Source organism: Octodon degus, unplaced genomic scaffold (genome assembly GCF_000260255.1).
Source record: "Octodon degus isolate 3935 unplaced genomic scaffold, OctDeg1.0 scaffold00152, whole genome shotgun sequence".
NCBI lineage: Eukaryota > Metazoa > Chordata > Mammalia > Rodentia > Octodontidae > Octodon > Octodon degus.
The window spans coordinates 3128596-3153847 of NW_004524728.1; the positions used below are offsets into that span (position 1 = coordinate 3128596).

Below are 25252 nucleotides of genomic sequence, written 5' to 3' on the forward strand. Positions count from 1 at the left end.
ATAAAATACATATAGTTTTCTTTAACTTTCATATATGCAAACAAAAGACTCAAAAGTGAACTCATACATGCAGGTGCAGTGAGGCAAAGTCAGAACCCATGGGTGCTTCCCAGTTGTTCCTGGAGGAGTGACATTTATTTTCAAATCAAGAGGTTTATTTCTGCTACCACCCAACCATAGTATAAAGAAGTCAGTCACGTGTTCTGACTTCAAGGACCATAGATGAGAATCAATCTTTCCATGATGCCCTGGTTAACATGATGTCCTGGTTAATTTATAATTTCTTTTTCTCTTTCTTCCTTTCCACTTTCTCCCATTACAGCTTGTCTTTTCTTTTGAATAGTTTCTTCCCAATTCACAATATCTGTGTGACACGTTAGACCTTATTTACTCATTCAGTTTCTCATACTGCTGAGGCAATACAATATTTACACATGCAGGTCTGATTTGTGTCACTTATGAGTATTGTCTCAAGTTGCATCTGTTTACCTATGAAAGTCTCCAGTTTACCCATCTTTATGGCTGACTGGTACTCCATTATATTAAAAAAAAAAAAAACTTTTTTTATCCACTCTTAAATCGATAGACATTTGGGTTGTTTTCAAGATTTAGCTATTACAAATTGTGCTGCTATAAACATGGGTGCACATATATTGCTGTGGTATGATGTTTTTTAATTCTTCTGGGGAAGATACCCAGAAGGGGAGTAGCTGGGTCAAGTGGAACTTCTAATCCTCTTTCCTTAATGACTCTCCACACTGATTTCCACAATGTTTGCCTCAATCTACACCTTACACACAGGATGGTGAAGATAGTTATATAGGTAGTTTCTCTTAGTTCATTGAAAAGAAATGTCTGTGCTAATACTGTTTGGGTAAGATATCATGCCCATATCTTGTACTCTGAATAATCATGACAAAAACAATGATATGCAATGTATTAATTATTGCAACTCTCCTGCCAACCTGTTTTGAAACCTTGTTATTGTTATATTTAATTTTTTTCTCTTTAAAATAAAAAAGAAGAGAGAGGGCCAGTGAGATAGCTCCGCAGACTAAAGCACCTGCTTAGGCAAGCTTAGGCAAGCACAGGGACCACAGTTCTGTCCCTGGCACTACATGCGGCACCAGCCCCACCACCAGGGCAGGCTGAGCCAACAAAGTTCATGTGTGGTAGCATATGCCTATAATCCTAGAGCTAGGGAATGAGCTCTTTATCAGATGTTTGGTTTATAAATGTTTTCTTAAATTCCATCACTTGGCCTCTCATTTTCTTGATTGGCTCTTGTGCTGTGTAGAAGTTCTTAGTGCATAATTTGGGGTAAATTACTCAACACTGTGCCTGCAGGCCCCCTGTACAACATCCCTGCCAGGGTTATGTGTGCTACAAGAGGAAGTGCTTTTGGCACCATGAAATGCACAGAAACGCACAGTTTCCAACTGTGGATGGGTTCTGGTAGTTTTTAAAATGAAGTTTTCTCAAATTTTCTTACTGTCTGGAATTCCTTCTCTTTGAATGCTGAACAGGTTAAGTGGAGCCTCTAGCTTTCTTTCCTTTTTTTTCTATCTTTGCCTTTTGCTTTTGTTCTATGAGATTTTTCTTGACTTAACTTTTTTTAACTTTTTTTGTTTTTTTCAGAACCAGGGATTGAACTCAGGACCTCGCACTTGCCAGGGAAGTACTTATTCCACTGAGCCATCTCCCTGGCCCCCTTGACTTAGCTTTTAACACTATGATTACATTCTTATTTCCCTGAATAGCATGCTTAAAACTCAGGTTTGTTTAATATGTGAAAAGTGATCAATGGAGTACCCTCTCACATTTGGATACATAGATATGCTGTGGAATTACAAAATCATGTTAAAAATATCTATCTTTTCAAATACTTACCATTCTTCATGACAAGTACTTCCCAAATCTTTCTTCTAGGTTTCTGAAATGTAGAGCTCATTCTTGTCACCTGTAGTCAGCCTACTGTGCGACAGCACACACAGTACTGCTGGCTCCTGTCTAACTGTCAAGCACAGATTTAATTTCTGGGTGATCTTCTCAGTCTGCACTCCTTTCTATAGTTCTCTATACTTGTTTGGGGCATGCATTCTCCCTTGCTATTGCTCTGAGAACAGGTACTACTTCAAGTTTACTTCCTGCTCTCTCTCTCTTGGGTTTCTGCCAAGCTACAGTGTTCTTGCTGATCTACTCTTTCCATTCATGTTGAGGTGGTTCCTCTGTGCCTGATGATCTCTGGCTGTTATTGCTATAAAATTGATGAGTGATTGAAAGCCTGTGTGAAACAGCAGGGCCTCTGATTCACTGATCCACTGACAAAGCAAATTTCTTTTACTGGGGAACCTAAGATGTTAGGAGGGCATGTGATTAATAATCAAATACTCTGTCAGGGCTGGCCAGATAGCTCAGTGGACTACAGCGCCTGCTTAGGTAGAGCACAGTGGCCAGGGTTCAATCCCCAGCCTGCCAAGCTGGCTCCACCCCTGGAGCACAATGAGATGGTGGTTGACACTGGGCATGGTGGCACACGCCTGTAATCCCAGCGCCTGGGAGGCTGAAAACAGGAGAATCACTACGAGTATGATCTATGTAGTAAGACCCTGTATACCCTGTAGACTCTGTACCAAATACATAAAATAAAAAAAAAACCAAGTACTTCTGTTTCCCACTTCTACATAAAATGCTGATATTATTCATCTGTTACTGTCTTTTTCTTGTAGATTAAAACATTTGTACATTTTTTATTTATTGTTATTTCCATGAAAGTCAATATAGAATGATCCTAAATGCATGTTGTTTTAATTCTCCTAATTTACATATTCTTTCTCTCTCTATATATATATATATCAATTCATATTTTTTTATTGTTTATCTTCTCTTATCTAGGCTAAGAAAACCTTGTAATATGTAATCTAGCCCACCAGGCAAGTCAGAAACAAAACTTTTCATTCCTTCAGAGCCCTAACCCTTTACCAGTTCTTTGCACACACCTTTACAAGATCATCAAACTCAGAGTCACTGTTTTATATGACAGACATGCAGTAGAGAGAAAGCAGTAAGGAAATATTAGAATCGTCTTTTTCTTTACATTTTGAATCAAGCTCTGTGCATGTCTGACTCTCTCTGGTTATTAAGTTGGAAGCATGGGCAGAAATCAGGGAAGCTGTCATTCATTAATCAAATCTTGGCCATCAGGCACCATTTATTACAGAAGTTACTGTTTTCCTTCCCGGATCGTCACCAGAGAGCGCAGGCTGGCCTCCTGCAAGGCTGACCAGCAGCAGCTGGCTTTCCTGAGTGTCCATGGGAGATGACAGGTTAGTTTCCTGGAAGTGGGCCATGTCATTAGCCAGAAAGTGGAAAATAGGGGAAACATACATCCCTTATAAATATAAATTTATAAATACAAATATATATTTATGAAAATATTTTATGAATATGAATATTTATAAAACATATATATTTCCTTTTAGGCCTCACTGCTGAGAACCGAGCCCTGACCTAACACTGGAGGTGTAACAACTCCAGGAAGAAACTCCGGAGTCCCTGATCTCAGTGGCTGAGAGTCTGATGTAGGCTTTCTTATGTCAAGACAAATGGAAAAACAGATGCACCAAGAGACATGTGTGTGGCGAGGTGTACACTGACCTGTGCCCACGTATCCTAAAACAGATCACGGCCTGTCAGACTAAACACTTTAGAACCCCAACAGGAGCCCCAGCCTGCTGGTTTAGTCTGCAATTACTTGAAATATCTAGCACTGCACAGTGAGTCCCCAAAGCAGTGAGCAAGCCAGTGTGCAGGTGTTGGTTTTCATGCTGACAAATACTGAGCACTCACCAATTTCTCTTTGAGAAAGAAAATGGCCTTTTAGTTTAAAATAACTGAAAGAAGAATATCAAATATTTTGTTCTGCTAGATGGCCACAATTGGCATCACACACCATCTTAGCCTCAGTGGAGCTGGCTCTTACTAAGGGCTACAAGCACACAAGAGTGCTGGGTTTTCTTTTTATTTGTCATTCTGAGCCTCATTAAAATATGTAGGTGGGGAGGGCCAGCCAGATAGCTCAGTGGACTAAAGCACCTGCTTAGGCAGAGCGCAGTGGCCAGGGTTCAATTCCCAGGCTGCCAAGCTGGCTCCACCCCTGGGGCGCACTGAGATGGCAATTGAGACTGGGCATTGTGGTGCATGCCTGAAATCCCAGCGCTTGGGAGGCTGAAAAACTGGAGGATCACTATGAGTCTGATCTGTGTAGTGAGACCCTGTAGACCCTGTATTAAATACTTTAAAAAGAAAAAAAAAATAAAAATATGTAGGAGGGGAGAAACTCAAGGGCTTATTTTAAATTTAGAGATAAGAAAGTAAAGCTCAGATGGGTGAAATAATTTATCCAAAGCATCACAGCTGACAGCAAAATTAATCGACTTCTAATTATAGGGCACCTTCTAAGAAGCTCAACTTTAAATCACATAATCCTCAAATTCTAGATCCCATCACTGTTTTGTTGTCATCTTAGGTGAAACAGCATTGGAATCTAAAAAGTTTAAAGTTCAATTTGGAAAAAATAGGCCTAAACTCTCATGTTAATTTTAAGGAATTGCTTTTAGCACTTCTTTATACATGACATTTACATTTTCACAAAATTACTAATCTTCTTAACATACAGCTTAATTCCAATTTAAATCTGACATTTTTTGCTTCTTTCTCAATCTGTTTTAATCCAAAAGCAGTTCATTGAAAACATTCAAATATTTAATCACATGGAAAGAAATATTGAACCACTAATGTATTACTGTGTAAATTCTATTTTTGTTCAGGTGAAGTTATTCATACACAATGGATCTTTTAATTAATAAAAGTCACAGTCTGGAAAACATGACCGCGTGCTATTCTAATCAATCATTTCTCTGTGCTCGCTCACATCACAGGCAAAGTATTACCGGGCGCTTCTCCAGCTGTAACAAACCACAATGTGGGCCAGGGAGACAGCTAGCAGCACAGGCGACTGCCTGGCAAGTGCAAGGTCCTGAGTTCAATTCCCGATAAAAATAAACTACAGTGTGAAGAAAGACTAACTTACATGTGAGGTTGTTTGCTTACATCTGAGAAGCTGCTTTGAAAAGTTCAGAAAAAATTCAAGAGATCTTCTTTTTTCCCAAAATAGATGCAGTTAGGTAGCAGGAAAAGCAAATACAAAAGGGATATTTTAAATTATAGTTTTAAGTTGTTATTGGCTGAGGATTTGTTTTCAATGTTATTCTAACAGTTTCTTCACAGGATGTTTATATTTAAATTAGCCACGGGGGTGGGGGAAATTAGCAATGGAACAGTGAGGGCTAGGCTCAAAAAAGGAAGGCTTTTCTTGTACAAGAAGAGATCATTTCTATTTCCAGTCTAGCAAAGAATTTATGTTTTTGTTTCAGCTTCTATGTTAAATGACCCTGAAGCACCTAGGACTTTGGCATTTGTGAATTGGGCAACCTAATCAATTTTAATGAAAACAATCTCCAAAGAGGGTATTCTTCTTTAATTTTTTTCATTGAATTATATAACTCTCAGTCTTGGGGCTGCAAAATTATAGGCCAGGCGGTGATGGAGAAAACAGCACAGAGTGTGCATTTCAGTGAGTACTGATTGTCCCATCCCTGCAAGAAAACGCAACCTCAGCTGTCTGGAGCAGGGAATGACTTGAGTGACAGTGCGTTACTTGAGGTAGGAAACAGTCACTTACTCCAGAATCAGGGTGATTATGCTAAAAGTCTTTTGGCCAAATGTGGGAGGTCCCAGCACTAGATAGTTTCCATTTTTAAGATGACATTGATCCATGATCCATAATACTCAAATCCGTAAGTTGGAAATGGAAGAATATATGGACATGCAACATGGGCTCTACATTCCTCACACAACTAGCTTTCTCCATCCCTGTCAGCACTGGCAGACGTCTTGTGCTGCAGCCGTACCACAGACGACGTTCACACTTGTGGAAGTAGAGGCTGGTATTACCAAAGCAAAGCACTGCCGCACAGACTCGGTTTTGAACAGAGGATGCTGTTACGCGTCCCGTGCTGCTGGGAACTCTGGGACTAACAGTCTTGCTTTTCTTAATAAGCAGAGCTTGAAACATGAGCAGCTGAAATCAAGAAGCTAAATAAAATTTTGACATAAACACTGGCATAGCAAAGAGGACATAATCATAGGAGCGAAGTGCCCTTTGAGGGCAGTGGACTGGTACCAACATGGAAACAGATTTTGAGCACAAGGAAACCTGGATCAAAATCTCAGCCATCACCACTGTGCATGCGGCCTTAGGGAAATGCCTTTAGTTCATCTCATCCTACTGCACTCATGTATAAACAAGAACAATACCAGCTATGTTTAGAGCTGATATAAAGATTAGAATATATATATAAAAGTATTGGGGGCTGGAGAGCTGGCTCAGTGGAATAAGTGCTTCCCTGGCAAGCGCAAGGGTCTGAGTTCAATCCCCAGTTCCACAAAAACAAACAAAAGTATTCAAGGGAAAAAATAATCTGCTTTCTGTTTCCATGAATTTGCCTAATTATGACAGTTCATATGAATAACTTAATATGTGATCTCCTGTGACTTGCTTTTCATATAACACCATGTTTTTTTTTTTTTTTGCAGAAGCGGGGATTGAACTCAGGCCCTTGCGCTTGCCAGGGATTGATAACACCATGTTTTTAAGGTTCATGCACGTTACACTAGACAGCAGAATTTGATTGCATTCTATCATTGCGTAGATGTTCCAGATTTTGCTTATATATGCAGATGTATCACTTTTTATATATTTATTCATAACCATGATTCATCCTTTGGATATTTTGGTTTGTTTCCATTTGTGCTGTTATAAATAATGATACTGCAAACATTTATTATTTTATGAGCATAGGTTTTCATCCTCTTGGGTGCATACTTAGGAGGGGAACTGCAGGAACATACAGCATTCCTATTAACTTTCTGAGGACTCTCTGATGAACAGCTACACCATTTTCCGAAGCGCAGCACTTCATATAACCAGCAATGTTCAAGGAATCCAGTTCCTCCAGATACACACCAGTACTAACACTTATTTCAATATTCTTAGTTCTTGTAGCTATCTTAATAGTTACAAAATTGCCCAAATTGTGATTTTTATTTGTATTACCTCAATGACAAATGACATTGGCTATATTTATGTGATTCTTGGCCATTTATGTATCTTTTTTGAATAGCTATCTTTTAAAATTCTTTTCTCATTTAAATTTGGTTATGTGCTTGTATTACTGAGTCACCAGATATATTTTCTGGTATAAAGGGTCTTGTCAAATATAGGACTTGAGCAGGGCATCGTGGTACGCGCCTGTAATCCCAGCACTTGGGAGGCTGAAAACAGGAGAATCACTTTGAGTCTGATCTACATAGTGAGACCCTGTAGACCCTGTACCAAGTACATTTTTAAAAAATGTCATTTAAAAATGTAGACAACTCAACTTCCTTCAGTTTTTCACCATGAAGTGTGATGTGAGTTTTAAGTGTCTCATAGGTGCCCTTTCTGAGGATAAGTAAGATTCCTTCTCTGATCAGTTTGTTGTATTATTTTTCTTACCTTGAAAAGGTGCTTGATTTTGTCAGATTTCTTATGTCTACTGAAATGATTATATAACCATATAAATCATGTCCATGTTTAATGAATGGATCTTTTATTTGCATTCCTCAGAAAAATATCTCTTATTTATGCATATAGTTCTTTTTTGTATGTTGCTATATTCAGGATGCTAATATTCTGTTGAGGAATTTTACATCTAATATGTGTAAGAACTACTGATTTATAGTTTTCTTTTTCAGTGATGTCCTTGATTCCAAATTGGTATCAGAGTAATATTGCCCCTATAACATGAGCTGGTGCTTCTTTACTCATATTGTTTGGAAGAGCCTATGAAGGATTGTTACTTATTGATATTTAATAGTTGATACAATTTACCATTGATGAACTCTAGGCCTGGGTTTATCTTTGTGGGAAGCTTTTAAATTACTATTTTATTTTCTTTACTTATTACAGGTCTGTTCAGATTTCATTTTATTTCTGAGGTAGTTTTAGTAGTTTATGTTCTAACAACTTCATGTATGCTATTTATGTTTTTTGCTTTATACCTTTTCCTAGTATTCTTTTATAATACTTCAAGGTTTTATAAAGTTGATAGTAATATGTCTTATTTTTCTTTTGCTTTTAGTAATTTTATTTATTTATCTATTTATTTATTTTGTATTTTAGGGAAGGGTCTACAGGGTGTTCAGGGTCTCACTACTAGATCGGGCTCGTAATGATCCACCTGTTTACAGCCTCCCAACAGCTGGGATTACAGGCATGCACCACCATGCCCAGTCTTGTTTTTAGTAATTTTAGTAATTTCAATCTTCACTTTATTAGTTGGCTTATAAAATAACTTAGTTTTAAATAATCTAGTTTTAAAGCAAGTTTTGAAGCTATTCATTTTTATTGTTCCAGTCACCATTTCATTTATTTTCATTTCACAGTTATCTTCTTTTCTGCTTGCGCTGGGTTTCTTATCACGGAGCATCAGGTTCATGTTTTATAGCCATTTTCATTTTAAACATACAGATATTAGCAAATGTCAACATCTAAGAACTGGTACTGCATCCTAAAAGCTTTGCCATGTGGTATTTTTGTTTCACTTATCTCAAAGTACCTAATTTCTCTAGCAGTTTTGTTTTTGGCCTATTGGTTACTTAAAAGTACTATACTTAACTTTCAAATATTTGTGAATTTATTAACTTGTTTTTGTTAATGATTCCCATACAGCAGGCCCTTGACAGAGACAGTTTGGGGAGAGGCAAGGACAGGGAAGACGGGGCACAAGCTGATAGTGGGCTCCTTGAGGATGACCAAGACATATTATATGCAGGTACCAATTCCCCACAGTGAACATCACCACTGCAATCAAAGACCAATAAAAAGCATCAACATTTACAAAAAGAAAAATAAATACCCATAGATGTTCATTTAAAAAAAATCTTAATTTCATTCCAAGGGTGTCACAAAATATGTACTGTGATTGTAATACTTCCAAAGTCCTTCTGGCCTACATGGAGAGCATCTCACACACACTTGAGAACAGTGCGCATCCTGATCACGCTGGGTGGAATGTTCCACGGGTGTTTTCGAGATCCTGTTGCCTCAGTGTTGTTGAAGTGCTTATTTTCTCTGACAGTCTTATTGTTTTTCCATTATAAAAGGCAAATCATGAAAATCTCCATGCTGTTGATTTACATATTTCCTACTTGAATCAGTTCTTGCCTCATATATCTCAGCGTTCACTGGTTAGGTGCACAAATGCGTGATGAGCGCGTGGCTCCGGAATAATCGGGGTTTAGGGTATGCAAATGTCCCTCTGTCTCTACCAACACTTCTTAGTCTTTTTTTGGTCTAATATCAGTACTACCATTTCAGTTCTTTTTTATTACTGTTTAGATGGATTAGTTTTCCCATCTTTCTACTTTAGCTGTTGTAGAAATTTTCACAGCTGATGGATAAGCAGTGGATAAGATTTCTCAAAAAATAAATGAATGAAGGAAAAATGAAAAGCAGAGAAAAAATGTTTCAGTTCACAGTCAGTGAATATCCAGATGGGCTTCCTTTTCAACTTCTTTCATGTTTTTGGTACTAGGAATTGAACTCAGGATCCTGTTATCTGAGCTGCGCTATATCCCCAGCTTCCTTTGCAACTCCTATCATGCCCCTTTTCCTGTCTCAATAGAACCCTGACTTTGTTCAGTACCCATCCCCCCTAGATGAGGCACTCGCTTAGAGGAAGCAAACCCGTTCCTGGCTTGCAGGGTTGAGCTGCTGGCTTGTGGGTGGTCTCACAGTTTCTTCTCAGTAACTCAGTAACAGACTCAGAGTAGAAATAGGATCCAAAAGGGCTCAGTCAGGCTGCGGGAAAGGGGAGTTATTGCCAAGTTGATGGAGAGATACACTGTGCTTCTCCGGGAAGCCTGTTGCCCACTCCCTGCATCTTAGACTGCTGTAACTGTGTGTCCAGTATGATATGGTTATTGCCAAGTGAAAAGGGACTCCCAGGAGACTTTGAGGAGGCCATTTACGACTGGTGTGCTGGCTCAATGAGGTTAGATTTTAGAATTCTTTTCAGCCAACCAGTCCAGTTGCTTCTGGCAGCAATCAGGCAGAGTGTTGGCAGGGGGTGACCAAAGAAGTATAAAGCCAAGAACACCTCCCCTCCTGACATTACCCTGAGGTCTGCTCTACTGTTCGGCTTCCAGTTAGGTGAGTGAATGAAGCTCTATGTCATGTATGCCCGGTTTGAATTTCACTTCTGTTACTTCAAGTTGAAAGCATAACAAAAGCTACAGCAGGGGAATAAACTCACAGAGAGACCAAGGAGTGATAACAGAGGATAATCAGCTGAATGTGATCTGATCGGAGACGAGATGAAATTTTACAAAGGAAAAAGCATGCACAGACGGTACTAACTGCAGTAGTTTTATCAAGAGAGGTTGTTTCTGTATAATTTCTCCTTTGGAGATGGTTCTCTCAAAATTCATCTTCACAAATTGTCAGCATATCATAGTTTTCTGATTTATGAAGTTATCTGAGGCTTAAGTGAGGGCAGTCTATAGTACAAGTAGATTGTGATGATTAGAAAGTATGCTTTTATAATGAAATATACAATAACCATGTTGAGATCATACTGAAATGTCTCCTTTCCCCAAGAAAACCAAATTGATGAAGTCTTATATGTCTCTGAGACACATTTTATTCAACATAGTTTTTTGCAAAAAAAAAGATTATGAAAAATTTTAAACATATACCCAACAGTAGAAAAAAAGCATAAAAACCCTCCACAATCCATCACTTAGATTTCAGAATCATCAGTGTTTTGTCACTCCTGCCCTTCCTTTCCTGCTTCCCTCACAAGCAAAATCAACTGCTGGAAAATCAGAATATACCATCTTCACATGATCTTCTACAAACCATGCATAAATATCAGATTTCTCAGGCTAGATTATGGATTTCCATGTTACGAAAGCCCAAGAGGTAAATGACATTTTCATATTTTGAATAAAAGATAGCATTGTAATTAAGTTCTATTTTATTAATGTCTACTGACCCTTTGCCTACCCAAGCCACAAAGTAGACAGTGTTAAAGTCCAGATTTAATTTACCAGTGTATATATTTCCAATTGTTTATAACTAGTACCTTATTAGATTCACTTAGTTTCTCTATCCTAATTATCTGCTGGAACATTTACTAACAATGTTTATGTAAACCTTAGGCACTCCTCAGAGTTTCCAGAAGGCTTGAAAAATGAAAACTACTTTTTGTTTTTCTCTTGAGGCAGAGTCTCACTCACTACATTGCTGAGGCTGGTCATGAATTCGTGATCTCTTTTACTCAGCCTCCCAAGAGTTGGGGCTGTAGGCATGTACACCAGGCCTACTGCAAAATTATCTTCTTAATAGTACAAGACGTTCTGTGCTCTTTTGGTGGCATTTGTGCCCCTGTACACAGTGTCTTCCAGGTGCTACATGATGTGTACTACTACTGCCCTAAAAGGTAGATGTGAGAATACTCAAATTACACCACTAACATATATGGTTTCAGTTCACATAAAAGACAAAAGCATCTGTTATGAGTAGTAAACCGGGGTGGTGCATTCATTTTTAGCAGACGTGGCTTTGTTCTGGCCTTCCGGTGAAATGGCCAGCGTAAGTGCTGTCTATATTCACATTTTCTTAGGTATGTGTGTGTGCGTGTGCAGGCCACGCAGCCTGCCCTGGGTATAGCCGAAGGAGGTCTGCTTCTTCTTGAGCCTGCCTGCATGGATGTCTCTTCTTGTAAAGTAGATCGTGTACAACATTCAGTGCACTGAAGGTAAGCCACTGTCAACAGCACTGGTGTTTCAAGCTGTTATTTTTTTTGGAATAATTGACAAATGAGGGATCTTGGCTTTGTGCCTGAATTCCCTGCATGTGTGATACTGATCTAGTTTTATTTTTGGCTTTGCAACTGTGGCGTAGGTGCAAGTTCTGTTCTGTTCACTGCATTTAAAATTTAAAGAGTATGCGCTTGATAGAGCGCCTTCAGTGTACTGTTTCTTATTAACATTACTTTTTAAAATTAAACTTGCCATAGACTTTACATCCATTTCATTAAATACAGCTCCTAATGACATAGAAACAATGAAGCTTTCATTAACTAAAATAACTATAAATGTTGAGGCCTAATTCTGAAAGTCCTCATAGTTAAAGGTTAGGTAGACAGCATAAGGAACTTTTAACTATTTGCATGTCATTTTGAAAGTGTACTCCTTTATGGGAACAATGTTTTCCATTTGTTCATTGTTTTCATTATTAGTGATTATGTTGTCTTTCAATGCAGGCATAAACCTCCCACTCTTGAACAAAGCAGCTGCTTTTTAAAAGCGGTAATTGCTTCTTCACCTTTTATTTCTTTTTGGGTCTACAGGGTGTTCAGGGTCTCACTACTAGATCAACTCATAGTAATCTTCCTGTTTACAGCCTCCCAAGTGCTGGGATTACAGGCGTGCACCACCACACCTAGTCTCAATTGCAGTCTCAGCGTGCCCTGGGGGCAGGTCCAGCATGGCAGGCCTGGGGATTGAAGCCCGGACCTCTGCGCCTGCTTGCAAGTGCTTTAATTCACAGAGCTATTTGGCCAGGCCAAACTTTTCTTTCAGCATGTGACCTTAAAGTGTTGTCTATTGCACAAAACAGCTGACTCTCACTTACTGTACAGTGAAGATGGTTCTACTGTATGTGAAGTGGACCATGCAGATCTCTGCATGTTCTCAGTATGCATCACTAGATAATAAGGTCCTCTGTGAACAAGGGAGCAAAAAGAGAGAATGCTCTGTTTTCTGTGAATTCAGGCATCAAAATGGTATGTAAATATTTAAAACACTTGCAATATTCTCACTACATTGTGCTCCAAATTTTCTGACCAAGAAGATTATGGAGCCACAGAGGAATGTGATCGATGATGTATAATGTGCCTCGGGAGAGTCACTTGGAGAGAAAAAACATTCTCTCAGGCTTTCACAGAGAGCAAATTGGTCAAGCAATGGCCGTGACTCATCATGGCTGACACTGACAAAGGATCTACAAAGTGTGGTACAGGGTTACAGGATCAATCCTGAGGGGATTTGACTGACCTTGTCAGACACAAAAGTTATAATTCTTGTTATATAGGTCTTGCTTTATCTTGATCTTAGCCATCCAACAGAAAAGTATAAAAACGAGGTATGTAAAGTAAAGCCATATTAATACGATGAGCTGTAAAAGGCTCAAGTCAATAACTTCTGAGGATAACCCACTAATATGACAGACTGCTAGACAGTGTTGGATTGTTCAGCTGAATTCAAACACCTATAGTATTTAGATGCCAATAGAATATCCACCTCTGACAGGACTAAAAAAAAAAAAGGGGGATACAAAGGAAAGATCATTTTGTATTTATATATACAAAATAGTTAGGAGAGATATATAGCTACTTTTGTTTAATTCAATGAGAAGAAAGAGGCATACAAATAGTGTTTGGACAGGATATCCTGTCTGCTTCTTGTACTATGGATAACCACTAAGAAGATAATAATGTACAATGTATTGATTATCTTTATTTTTTTTTAATTTTTATTTTTATTTTTTTTTTTGCGGAACTGGGGATTGAACTCAGGCCCTTGCACTTGCCAGGCAAGCACTTATTCTACTGAGCTATCTCCTCAGCCCCTGATTATCGAAACTGTCCTATTAATCAGCTTTGAAACTGTCTCATTCATATTTGTTTCTCAATTAAATTAAAAAAATATTCTCACTACATTTCATTTTGAAAATATAATTACTTTACAAATTTTACTCCTAGTAACATATAATAGAGTCATTATTATTTTATGGAATTCACACATGAATTTTTCTTTTCTTTTTCATTTTTAATAATTTTCTCTCAATTTTAATTTATAATAGTATGTAGAGATATAACACACATTAAAAAAAAAATTTCCTGGAATGACCACTCCTTTTCAAGAGCACAAGGCCATCTTAAGTCCAAAAAGCCTGGAGACCCACCAAACAACCTGCATCATTTAAAGGTCACTGTGAGCCATATGGATGAAAAGGATCTTTTGTCCTACTTCTGCAAATAGCACAGTCCTCTTTCTGACATTCGTTTTCATGATACATGTTCTCTGATTTTGAGGACAAAAAGATGGCGATGATGTCCATGTTAGCACTCACCTTTACGAGCTCCGTGTAGCCGGTCTCCTTTGGGGTCCACCAGGGCTGGGCCTTCAGTCCGTTCACATTGTAGAGCGAGCGCTGCCACACAGATGCGAAGTGTCCTCTCTTGTGGCCAAGCTCATACCACTTATATGCCTGAAAAAAACAGAAGGACTGCCTCTTACTATTCTTTCAGTGAAGGATTTTTGTTAATTTTAAAATCACAGTATCAAAAAAAGTATTAAGAGATGTTACTGGAATAGTGATACGATTATGTACACTGGAAACATCCTAAATCAAAAATGCATTTAATCCACACGATGTACTTAACAACACAGTGCACTGTCAAGTGTTGGCGATCACCCCTCGTGATCACGTGGAAGACTGCGAGCTGGGACTGCCTGCTACTGGACAGCATCACAAGACAGCACTGTACTACTTATTGCTGACCTGGGAAAAGACTGGACTTTGAAATATAGCTTCCACTGGACACATAGGCTTTCACATGACCATAACCTTGAAAAATCTTAAGTCAAAGACTGTCAGAACTTGCCTGTTAGCTACCCAAGTCTATGGAAATCTGGACAAAATACTACTGGGTTTCTGGTTATTCCAAAGTAGTATCAAATATGGGCATAGCCCATGTCAGACGTTTTGCCTTTTGAGGTAGCAGGGACTGAATTCATGGCCATCACACTGAGCTACATTCCCAGCTCAAATTTTTCATTTTGAGACAAGGTCTTACTAAGTTTCTAATCTGCCCATGCTGAGCTGGAACTTGTTATCTTCTGCCTTAGTTTCTTAGAACACTAGGATTACAGGCTACCACAAAGTAAAGTATAAGCCCCCCCCCCACTAAATTAAGTAGATAGAAAAGAAATGCTATTCTGAGTTGGCATTATAGTTTGACATATCAGTTTAATTTTACAGTACAGATGATTAAAATAGGTTTCCACACAGAGCTACATTCCTGACCCTTTTCAGATTTTCATTTTGAAATTTTGTTAAACTGCCCATGTTGGGCTTGAATTTGGCATCCTCCTGCCTCAGCCTCCCAGAATGTTGAGATTACAGGCATGCACCATGATGCTTGGATCCATGGCCAAACCACCTGGGAGAGGAGCCACCTGCACTCAGAACTCGGAGTAGCTGCTAGCTTCAGCTAGTGGCCCCCAGCTGAGCTCAGGCCCAGCGGGCAGAAGGAGCAGGCTCGCTGCAATTATCCACTTACTTCCCTCCCAAAAGACACTGCTAGCCTGCTGGAATGATCAACATGGCCTGGGACTCGGTCTCCACATGCTGTCTACCAGTGACAGCAGAGACATACTCAGAAGTGGACGTCTTTATTTTCTTTTGAACTGGGAATCAAACTCAGGACCTCTTGCTTGCCAGGCAGGCACCATACTACTCAGCTACCCTCCCCATCCTTCTCTTTTTGCTTTTTATGGTTGTGGTGCTTTTGTTTTGTTTTTTTTTCTCCATTGTTTGACCTCATTTTTATATGTGTGTGAAAATATTTCTAGCCTCCTTGTGGTTGTGGTTCTGTTTGTCTTTTTATCTTTTCCTTTTCTCTTTCCCTCCAGTCTTTTGCACCAGTTTCCCAAAGTTAGTGTGATCTGCTTTTTTTTTTTTTTTTTTGGTACTGGGGATCAAACTCAGGATCTTGTGCTTGCCAGGCAGGCGCTTATGCCACCAGCCTATGTCCCTGGCCCTAGCATGATCTGCTTTTGTCTGCTAGTCTTACTTATAGTCTCTTCCTCTTCTTCCACTTCTCCATTTTCTCTGTAACCCATTTTACACTTTAATCCCTGAGAGTTGGGCCGGGAAGATGGCTCAGTAGAATAAGTGCTTGCCTGGCAAGCTCAAGGGCCTGAGTTCAAACCCCGGTTCCGCAAAAAAAAAAAAAAAAAGAATATCAATCCCTGAGAGCAAAATTGACATATAGAGGACTTGTATATGGCATATAATTTTCTAGTTTGTTTTATATTTTGGTATATAAACAGAAATATAGATCATATGGTTCATGGTGGCAAATTAACGGTTAACTAAGTTAGTAATTTTCTAGGCTGTGTTTGATGTTACTGTCTTTACTGATGGTACCACCACAGCCAAAAGTGATGAATTGTTCTAAACAGCTATTCTTTCTGGTATTTCAAAACTGAGATTCACTGTGCAGTGGCTCCGGAGCTGATACAGATAACAACATAGAGGAGCTTGAGAAAATTACGGAATGAATGCTCAGCATAGGCAAGAAATGAAATCCATAAGGCAGATTCGGGAAGGTATTCAGATTACAATTTTCATTAAAGCTATTTGCAGAAGATTAAATCAACATAAAGACAGGATCTCAGATATAGAAACAGGCTTGTTTTAAGCAATTATGAAAAGAAAGATTTCTTAAAAATAGCAAGGGACCATGAGAAATCAATACAGCAGCTGCCAAATGAGGCAAAGGAGAATTTAAGATTGACTGCAGTCAATGAAGAAGCAAGAGATAGCACAGATGAGATAAAAAAAAATTGTTCACAGACATCATGGCAGAAAACTTCGCTGTTAGAGGAAAAATAATTTGACATACAGAGAAGTGAGAGGCTTATAGAACTCCAATTACCCTCAGTCAGAACTCCAATTAGCCTATGACTGAGGCTACACACACACACACACACACACACACACACACACAGAGCATATCATAGTCAAGATTCCAAAAATTCAACATGAGAATAGAATCTTAAAAAACTACTAGGGAAAAAAGACAAATCACCTATAAAGGAAAGCCCATCAGAATCACAGCTGACTTTTTCTTAATTCAATGAGAAGAAAGATTTGTACTAGTGTTTGGACAGGATATCATGTTTGCCTCTTGTACTATGAATAAATACTATAAAGACAACAATATGCAATGTATCAATTATTGTAACTGTCCTACCAACCTGTTTTGAAACTGCCTTATTGCTATTTGTTTCTCAATAAAATTAAAAAAAGAATCACAGCTGACTTCTCAGCACACTTATGATAATCAATGTTAATGGTCTCAATTCACCAATCAAAAGACACAGACTAAAAGAATGGTTCAATAAGCAACATCCAACAATATGCTGCATACAAGAAACACATTTAATTCAAAAAGAAATTCATAGGTTGAAAGTCAGATGATGGAAAACAATATTCTATGTCACAGGAACCCAGAAAAAGAGCAGGGGTAGCTATTCTATATGAAGATAAAGTGTATTATTTCAAGCCAAGACTGATTAAGAGAGACAAAGAAGGTCACTACATCTTTGTAAAAGAGATAATCCAGAACTGGGTGTGGAGGCACATGTCTATAATCCCAGCACTCAGAAGGGTGAGGCAGGAGGATTGTTGCAAGTTCAATACTGGCCTGAGCTACAAAGTGAACTCAAGGCCAGCCTGAACTGCACAGGGAGACCCTGTTTCAAAAAGACAAAAATCATCATCATCTAAGAGAAAGTGATAGCAATCATACATTTATATGCAACAAGTACCACTGCATCCATTATATAAAACAAATATTAAAATGTATGGAAAATGAAATAAACACTAATACAATTGCATTCGTGCATTTCACTACCTCACTGTCATAAAAAGACATACATCAACTAGACAAAAAAAAAATCAATAATAAAATACTGGAACTGAACCAAACATTTGAAAAAATGGACTTAGTAGATGTCTATATTATTTCACCTCACAATATCAGAATACACATTCTTCTCACTGCACACAGCACATTCTCCAAAATAGACTACATGTTAGCTCACAGAACATGCTCAAGTAAATGCAAAGGAATTAAATTACCCATGCATATTATCAGACCATAGTGCAATGAAATTGGAAATCAATGGCAAAAGAAACCACAAGGACTTTATAAACCATGGAAATTAAATAGCACCCCTCCTGAACAACCAATGGGTCACAGATAAAATTAAAGAAATTAGACAGTTTCTAATTAAATGATAATGACCATACAACATATAAACTTGTGGGACACAATGAAGGCAGTCCTACAAGGGAAATTTATTTATGTATTTATTTATTTATTCTTATTTGGTACAGGGTCTCGATACACAGCTCAAACTCATAGTGATCCTCCTGTCTCAGCCTCCTCAGTGTTGGGATTACAGGCATGCATCATCATGCCCAGTTTTGGCGACCAACTCAGCATGGGGCCGGCATGGTATGCAGTACTGGGAATCAAACCCAGGTTCTTGAGCTTGCCAGGTAGGCACTTAGACCATTGAGCTATCTCTCTGGCCCATAAAAGTGAAATTTATAGCAGTGATTACCCATATCAGGAAAATAGAGTAAGCAAAAATAAACAATTTAATGGTGAACCTCAAACATCTAAGAAAAAAGGGCAGAGTAAACAAAAAGCTTATGTAAGAGAAGAAATTGCAAAGATCAGAACAGAAATTAATGTATTGGAGACTAAAAAAAAAAAAATACAAAGAAGCAGTGAAGTCAAAGAACTGGTTTCTTGAAAGATTAAATAAAATCAACGAACCTGTTAAAAACATTATCAAAAAAAGAAATACTCAAATCCATACAATTAGGAATAAAACAGGTGAAATCACAACAGACCCTGCAGCAATCCAGAAGATCAATACCTACTTTGAAAACTTATATTCTAATAAAATGGAAAATGCAGAAGAAATGGGCAGATTCCTAGATACATAAGAATTACCAAAGCTGAATCAAGAAGATATGAAAATCCTAAATAAACCAGTATGAATCAATGAAATCAGAGATGTAATTAAAAAACTACCAACAAACAAAAGCCCAGGCCCTGACCTGATGGATTCACTGCTGAATTCTACAAGAGATTCAGAAAAGACCTAATATCACTACTTTTCAAACTTTAACGAAATGGAAAGGGAAGGAACACTCCCAAGTTTATTCCTGGAAGGAGGCATTACCCTGATACAAAACAACAGAAAGACACAACTAAGAAAAAGAACTATAGGCCAATCTCTCTAATGAACATAGATGCAAAAATCCTCAATAAGATATAGGCAAACAGCCTGCAGAAAATCAGCAAAGACAGCATACTACAACGAAGTGAGATTCACACCCTAGGGATGCAGAGATGGTTGAACATATGTAAATCAATAAATATAATACACAATATTAACAGAGCCAAGAATGAAAATCATATGATCATCACAATAGATGCAGAGAAAGCTTTTGAAAATTCCAGCACCCATTCATGATAAAAACCCAACAGAAAATTAGAATAGATGGTCTTCATCTCAATCTGATAAAAGTCCTCTATGACAAATCAACTACCAAAATCATACTAAATGGGCAAAAAATGAAAGCTTTCTCTCTAAAATCAGGAACAAGACAAGGATCTCCACTGTCTCTGCTCTTATTCAACATAATCCTGGAAGCTTTAATCAGAGCAGTTATAGAAGAGAAAGAAATAATATTAGGAAAGGAAGAAATTAAATTACCATTCTTTGCAGATGACACAATACTCTACAAAGAAAATCTCCCAAACCACTGAAGAATTGCTAGATTTAATAAGCAAATTCAGTAGTGTACAAAATCAATACTCAAAAATTAATAGCCTTCCTGCAAAAAAATAAAAAACTGAGAGAAAAAATAGGGAAACAACAATTGCATCCAAAAAATGAAATACCTCAGCATCAACCTAAAAAAGGACATAAATGACCTCTACATTGAAAACTACAGTACTCTGAAAAATGAGACTGAAGAAGATATCAGAAAATGGAAAATTATCTCTTGCTCTTGGGTAGGAAGAACCAATATAGTGAAAATGGCTATACTTCCAAAACTATTGTACAGGTTTAATGCTATTCTGATCAAAATTCCAACAAGTATATCTCACAGAATTAGAGGAAAAAAAATCCTAAAGTTCATTTGGAACCAGATGGGACCTGGAACAGCAAAGGCAACGCTGGGAAACAAAGGCAAGGCAGGAGGCATCATAATCCCTGACTTGAAATTACATTATAAAGCTACTGTAACCAAGTGTTTGGTTACAGTAGCAATGTTTGCCAGCATGGTACTGGCAAAACAAAACAAAACAAAACAAAACAAAACACCTTGAAAATCAGTGGAACACATTAGAATCTGCAAAAACAACTCCAGACACACTCAGCCACCTTATCTTTGACAAAGGTGCCAAACATATTCACTGGAATAAAGATGGCCTCTAAGAAATGGTGCTAGAAAAACTGGCTCTGCACATGCTGAAGATTAAAATTGGGCCTATATATTTCACCATGCAGTAATGTAAATTCAAAATGGATCAACTATCTAAATATTAAAATATAAGAATTAAGGCTACTGGAAGATGGAAGAGGTAAAACTCATGAAGACAATGGTGTAGGCAAACACCTTATGAATAAAACACAATCACACAGGAACTATCACAAAGAATCAACAACTGGGATCTCACCTCACTAAAAGGTCTTGCACAGCAAAAGAAACCACCAACAGAGTGAAGAGACAACCCACAGGGTGGGGAAAAAAATGCTTGCCAGCTGTTCCTCACAGGATTTTTATCAAGAACATATAAAGAACAGATAAAGAACTCGAAGTCAGACCTGCAAGATTTATAGACCAAATCCAAAAATGGGCATCTGAGATGAACACACACTTCTGAGATGAAGAAATACAAAAACAGGAAATGATTATATGAAAAGCTGTTCAACATCATTGGTCATTCAAGAGATGCAAATTAAAACAACACTGAGATTCCACCTCACCCCAGAAAGAATGGCCATCCTCAAGAAATCAACTAATAACAAATGTTGGAAGGGCTGTGGGGGACAAAAGAGCCCTTCTCCACTGACAGTGAGAGTGCGGCTTGGTGCAACCACTGTGGAAATCAGTGTGGACATTCCTCAAAAAGCTAGGATTGGAGGTTCCATTTGATGCAATTATTCCCCTTCTGGGTATCTTCTGAGGAGAATTAAAAACATCATAACACAGCAATATATGTGCACCATATTTATAGTAGCACAATTTGTAATAGATCTTGGAGACGACTAAGATGCAGGTCAACCAAGGAATGGATAAAAACATGTGGTCTTTTTAAGAGATGGAGTAATACTGGGTCATAAAGAAGGATAAGCTGGACTCTCTTATAGATAAATGGGTGTTACTCAAGACCATACTCATAAGTGAAATAAGTCAGAAAGACAGGTATAAGCACTATATTATCCCCTACTGTGAGAAGCTAAAGGAGTACATAAGAGCCAGAATGTATAAGAAGTATTGTAAAATGGGAAGAAACTTCTAAAGGAAAGAGAAACTGGGATGAGGGAATAGAGAACAGACAGAAGGGAAAAGGAAAAAATACATAATATATATGATAATTAAGATACTTATACTACTAATTTTTCTTAGCTCATTAAGTAGAAAGGTTTGTGCTAATATTATTTGGGCAATTAAATGCCAATATTTTGTACTCTGACTAATTTAAAGATAATAGTATGCAATGTATCAACCATTGTTATCCCCCAATATCTTGTTTTGAAACTCTGTTTTATTTTTTCTTTAAAATAAAATTAAAGAAGATTTTCCTACTTAATATCTCTTCCAAAAAGAACACATTGTGTAATCATTCTTTTTTTTTATTATTTTTATTTTTGCGGAACCGGGGATTGAACTCAGACCCTTGCGCTTGCTAGGGAAGCACTTATTCCCCTGAGCCATCTCTCTAGCCCCTGTGTAGTCATCCTTAAGTGCTTACCTAGAAATACATGTAAGTTGTAGCCAGAATTATAAGAAGGTTGACCTGCCTAATTGTCGTTTGGCTTACAAAAGAAAGAGTACTCATCTTTGAAATTAACTTTACTATTGCACTTTCATCACCTCCATTCAGGATTTTGATTCCTAAGCTTTCCGATGTTAAACGATCAGCAGCCCTGGGCACAGGGCTCCATGCAACAGTGCTGCCCAGCACACAGGGACTTGGTGTGGCCCGCAGTGCTGCCAAACAAACAAGGTTTTACAGAATGTCTGACAGCCCATCAAGTTTTGTGTCATCAATAATTCATCTTAAGGAGAAAAAAATGGCAGAGAGGAAGACAAGTGAGCTGCCTCTGTGATACCCACGTGGTGACACCGAGCAGGCAGCAGACATGAATTTGGACTTTGAGAATGAGACTAGAAAGGAAGCTGGATCGTGGAAGTTATTTGGAAATTATGGAAATACTGGGCATTAGGAAAGCCAAACTAGTGCAAAGCCATTGTGGTTTGTCTCTGTCCCCTTTCCCATCCATCATTACAACACTTCTTCAAAACCCATCTGATCATCAGTCTCAGGGTCACTCCTGCACCCATCCTCTTTCAGAGTCAGAAGAAAAGTGTATGCCTAACACACAAGAGGTGGTGGCTTCCTGCTATTGTACCTCATTGCAGACTCAACACCTAGTGACAGCAAAGTACTAAAAGGCATCTACAGACCTGTTTCCATTCCGATGTAATAAGGATTGCTCATGAACTTTTTAAATTCAAGAACTATGTTGTTCTTTGCATATTAATGATATTTAAACTGGTAGAATAGTCCCATAGGTTCGAATGCCAAACCCTTAACAAGCATTTCGTAGTGAATTCCTTGTCCTTGAAGTAAGAGTTGTTTTCATCTAAGCTGTGAGACAAATCATAAGCTGTGAGACAAATCATAGAGTTCTTTTATCTGTCTTTGTTCTGGACCCTGAAATGTTCAAAGATAAATTAATTACTGACAATTATATCTATGGTAATCAGACAAAAACATTTATCCAGTGTGAAATACTATAGCAAAATCTTTGTTCTGCCTCTCCTTCAAAGAATTCTTTTTACATCTAAAAGAATGAAGGGAAACAGAAATCACTACTAATCAGAAATCAGAAATTTTATTTGCCCTATAGTTCTAAAATTTTATGCTGGTTTAGTTAATTGATTGGTAACGTAGAGGGGGAGATATATAGATTAATATAAATATATAATGAAAACAGATCAGCAATCCAATCTTCTATTACCACAGATTTGTTCATGTCTGTAGCAGGCAATTATCCCATCACAAACCCTCTTGCTTCTCTGAACCCTCCTTGTCCAGATGGCTGTATGTTCTTCTTTGCATTAGAATTATGAGACTGTGTTGTCCTTAGATGTCACCTTAACACATACATAGCATATACTGGTTACAAATATTCAGTGTCTCGCTTCACCCCTTTCGCCACTGACTCTAAGCACAGCTGAGCCTAGGAGAGCTGCAATGTGCAGGGCGGGAGAGGAAGCCTCGACCATCCAGCAGTGTCACGGAAACCACTGCAGCCTGGAAGGGGCTTGAAACTGAACAGTACCTGACGTCACCATTACTGATCCAATGCTGTGCTTACAGAGGCCGTCTCAGGAAAATGGTGGTCACAAAGAAAACACACCCCTTGGCTCCGTCATTATGCTCCTCTTAACACGCCCCTTGACATTTATGTCATTATGTTCCTCTTAAACTGGGCATTAAATGTTTCAGAAGGTAAGTTCCACAGCTAGACGGCAGGCTCAGCGTGCATACGGTGTGAGCGAAGACTTCCTTCCTAAGCTAACTATTTTTACAATTCTGAAATGAAACCAAAAGTAATCTAGGAAAACAAAACATTTTTAAAATTCAAGCTATTAGAGTTATTTTAAAGAATTTTATCCCAAGATAACAGCTATTTCTCTATACATACTGACACAAACAGATGTACAGAAACACACAAACACACACACACACACACACACACACACACACACGCCAGTTTAGAAGCTGTGCTTGTAGTTACTTAGCTGATTTGTTGAAATAAACTATAAAAACCAAATCCCAAACATTAAACTAAATTCTTGGGCTATTTTGAAGACAGGACACATAGCTAATTATTTAAATTCTTTTAATAATTTGTGTGCAAAACGTGTTTTCAACTGTGATTTTCTCCTAGAATCCCCCCCACACACACACACCTGCACACACACATCACAGAGCTTCTTCTCCTGTTAGAGTGAACACAAAGCCATGAACCCATTACCTCCTTGTTTCCAACCCTCTGCATGGCGTCTCCCAAGTGGAAATAAAATCGCCCATCATCGGTGCCTGGAGCCCCAGACTCTATTCCTTCCTGTAAAAAGAGCAGTGTTAAGAACTGTGATAGAATCAAATACTTGCCCATTTTCATCACTTTGTTTGCTTACATATGGAATATTGTATATCGTAGGAAAATCTAAGAAGGAGAAAAACACATTTAATATTAAAATTTGGCAATGAGATTTACTGGTCAACATTTACACTGCAGAAGCAAAAGGAAATCACAAAGCTAAATTTTACAGAACATTTATAATTAATTGTGGAATAGCCCATAAAATTAGCAGAATATCTCACACGTCCCCGGTATGGGAGCAACCATATTTCACTATTCCAAATAATCTCTGGCTGGGTATGTCTCACATGTAATTTGCTCTCCAAATTTGACCATATGTCATGTAGAGTCTTTCTGTTTCTGTACCCAAATGTTTAATTGCTTATGTCCAAAGTAATGGCACCCTAACTGCAAGTCATATTTCTTTACACTCAACAAACATGTCATGATTTTTTTTTAATGAAATCTCTTATAAAACATGAAGGATTCAAGTCAATTGAAATCTTGAAATTTTTATTTTTATTAAATAACTCCTAAAACATTTAGTTTATTTCTCCCTATCTCCTACAGGACTAAATTTGAAATTTATGTCTCAAGACAAAAAAAGTGGAAGAACATTAAATCAAGAGAATGAACTTGGAAAACCAAAAGAATAAATATCAAAAATATTAAATGTGAAGAACTTCTTTTCTAAAAAGCTTCCTCTTTAAAGGGACTTCATAAGAAGTCCCTTTCTGAGAGCCAGTGAGGGGGCCCAGCCCTAGCTCAGTTCTTTAAGTGGCTGCTTCCACAATGCTGGCAGCCTCAGTTTGCTGTAGTT

The 25252-nt window shown here is 38.0% G+C and overlaps 1 protein-coding gene across 13 annotated transcripts in view; it reads right to left on the reverse strand.

Annotated features, from left to right (window-relative positions):
* The window catches only part of Asph (aspartate beta-hydroxylase), a 263046-nt gene that overhangs the window by 31824 nt on the left and 205970 nt on the right, over window positions 1–25252 (reverse strand). For all 13 annotated transcript variants that reach the window (XM_023702449.1, XM_023702445.1, XM_023702444.1 and 10 more), the window contains 2 exons: window positions 24325–24414; window positions 14303–14440 (listed from right to left, as the gene is read on the reverse strand). In XM_023702449.1, coding sequence (XP_023558217.1) covers window positions 14303–14440; window positions 24325–24414 — 228 coding nt within the window. The remainder of the gene's footprint in view (window positions 1–14302; window positions 14441–24324; window positions 24415–25252) is intronic.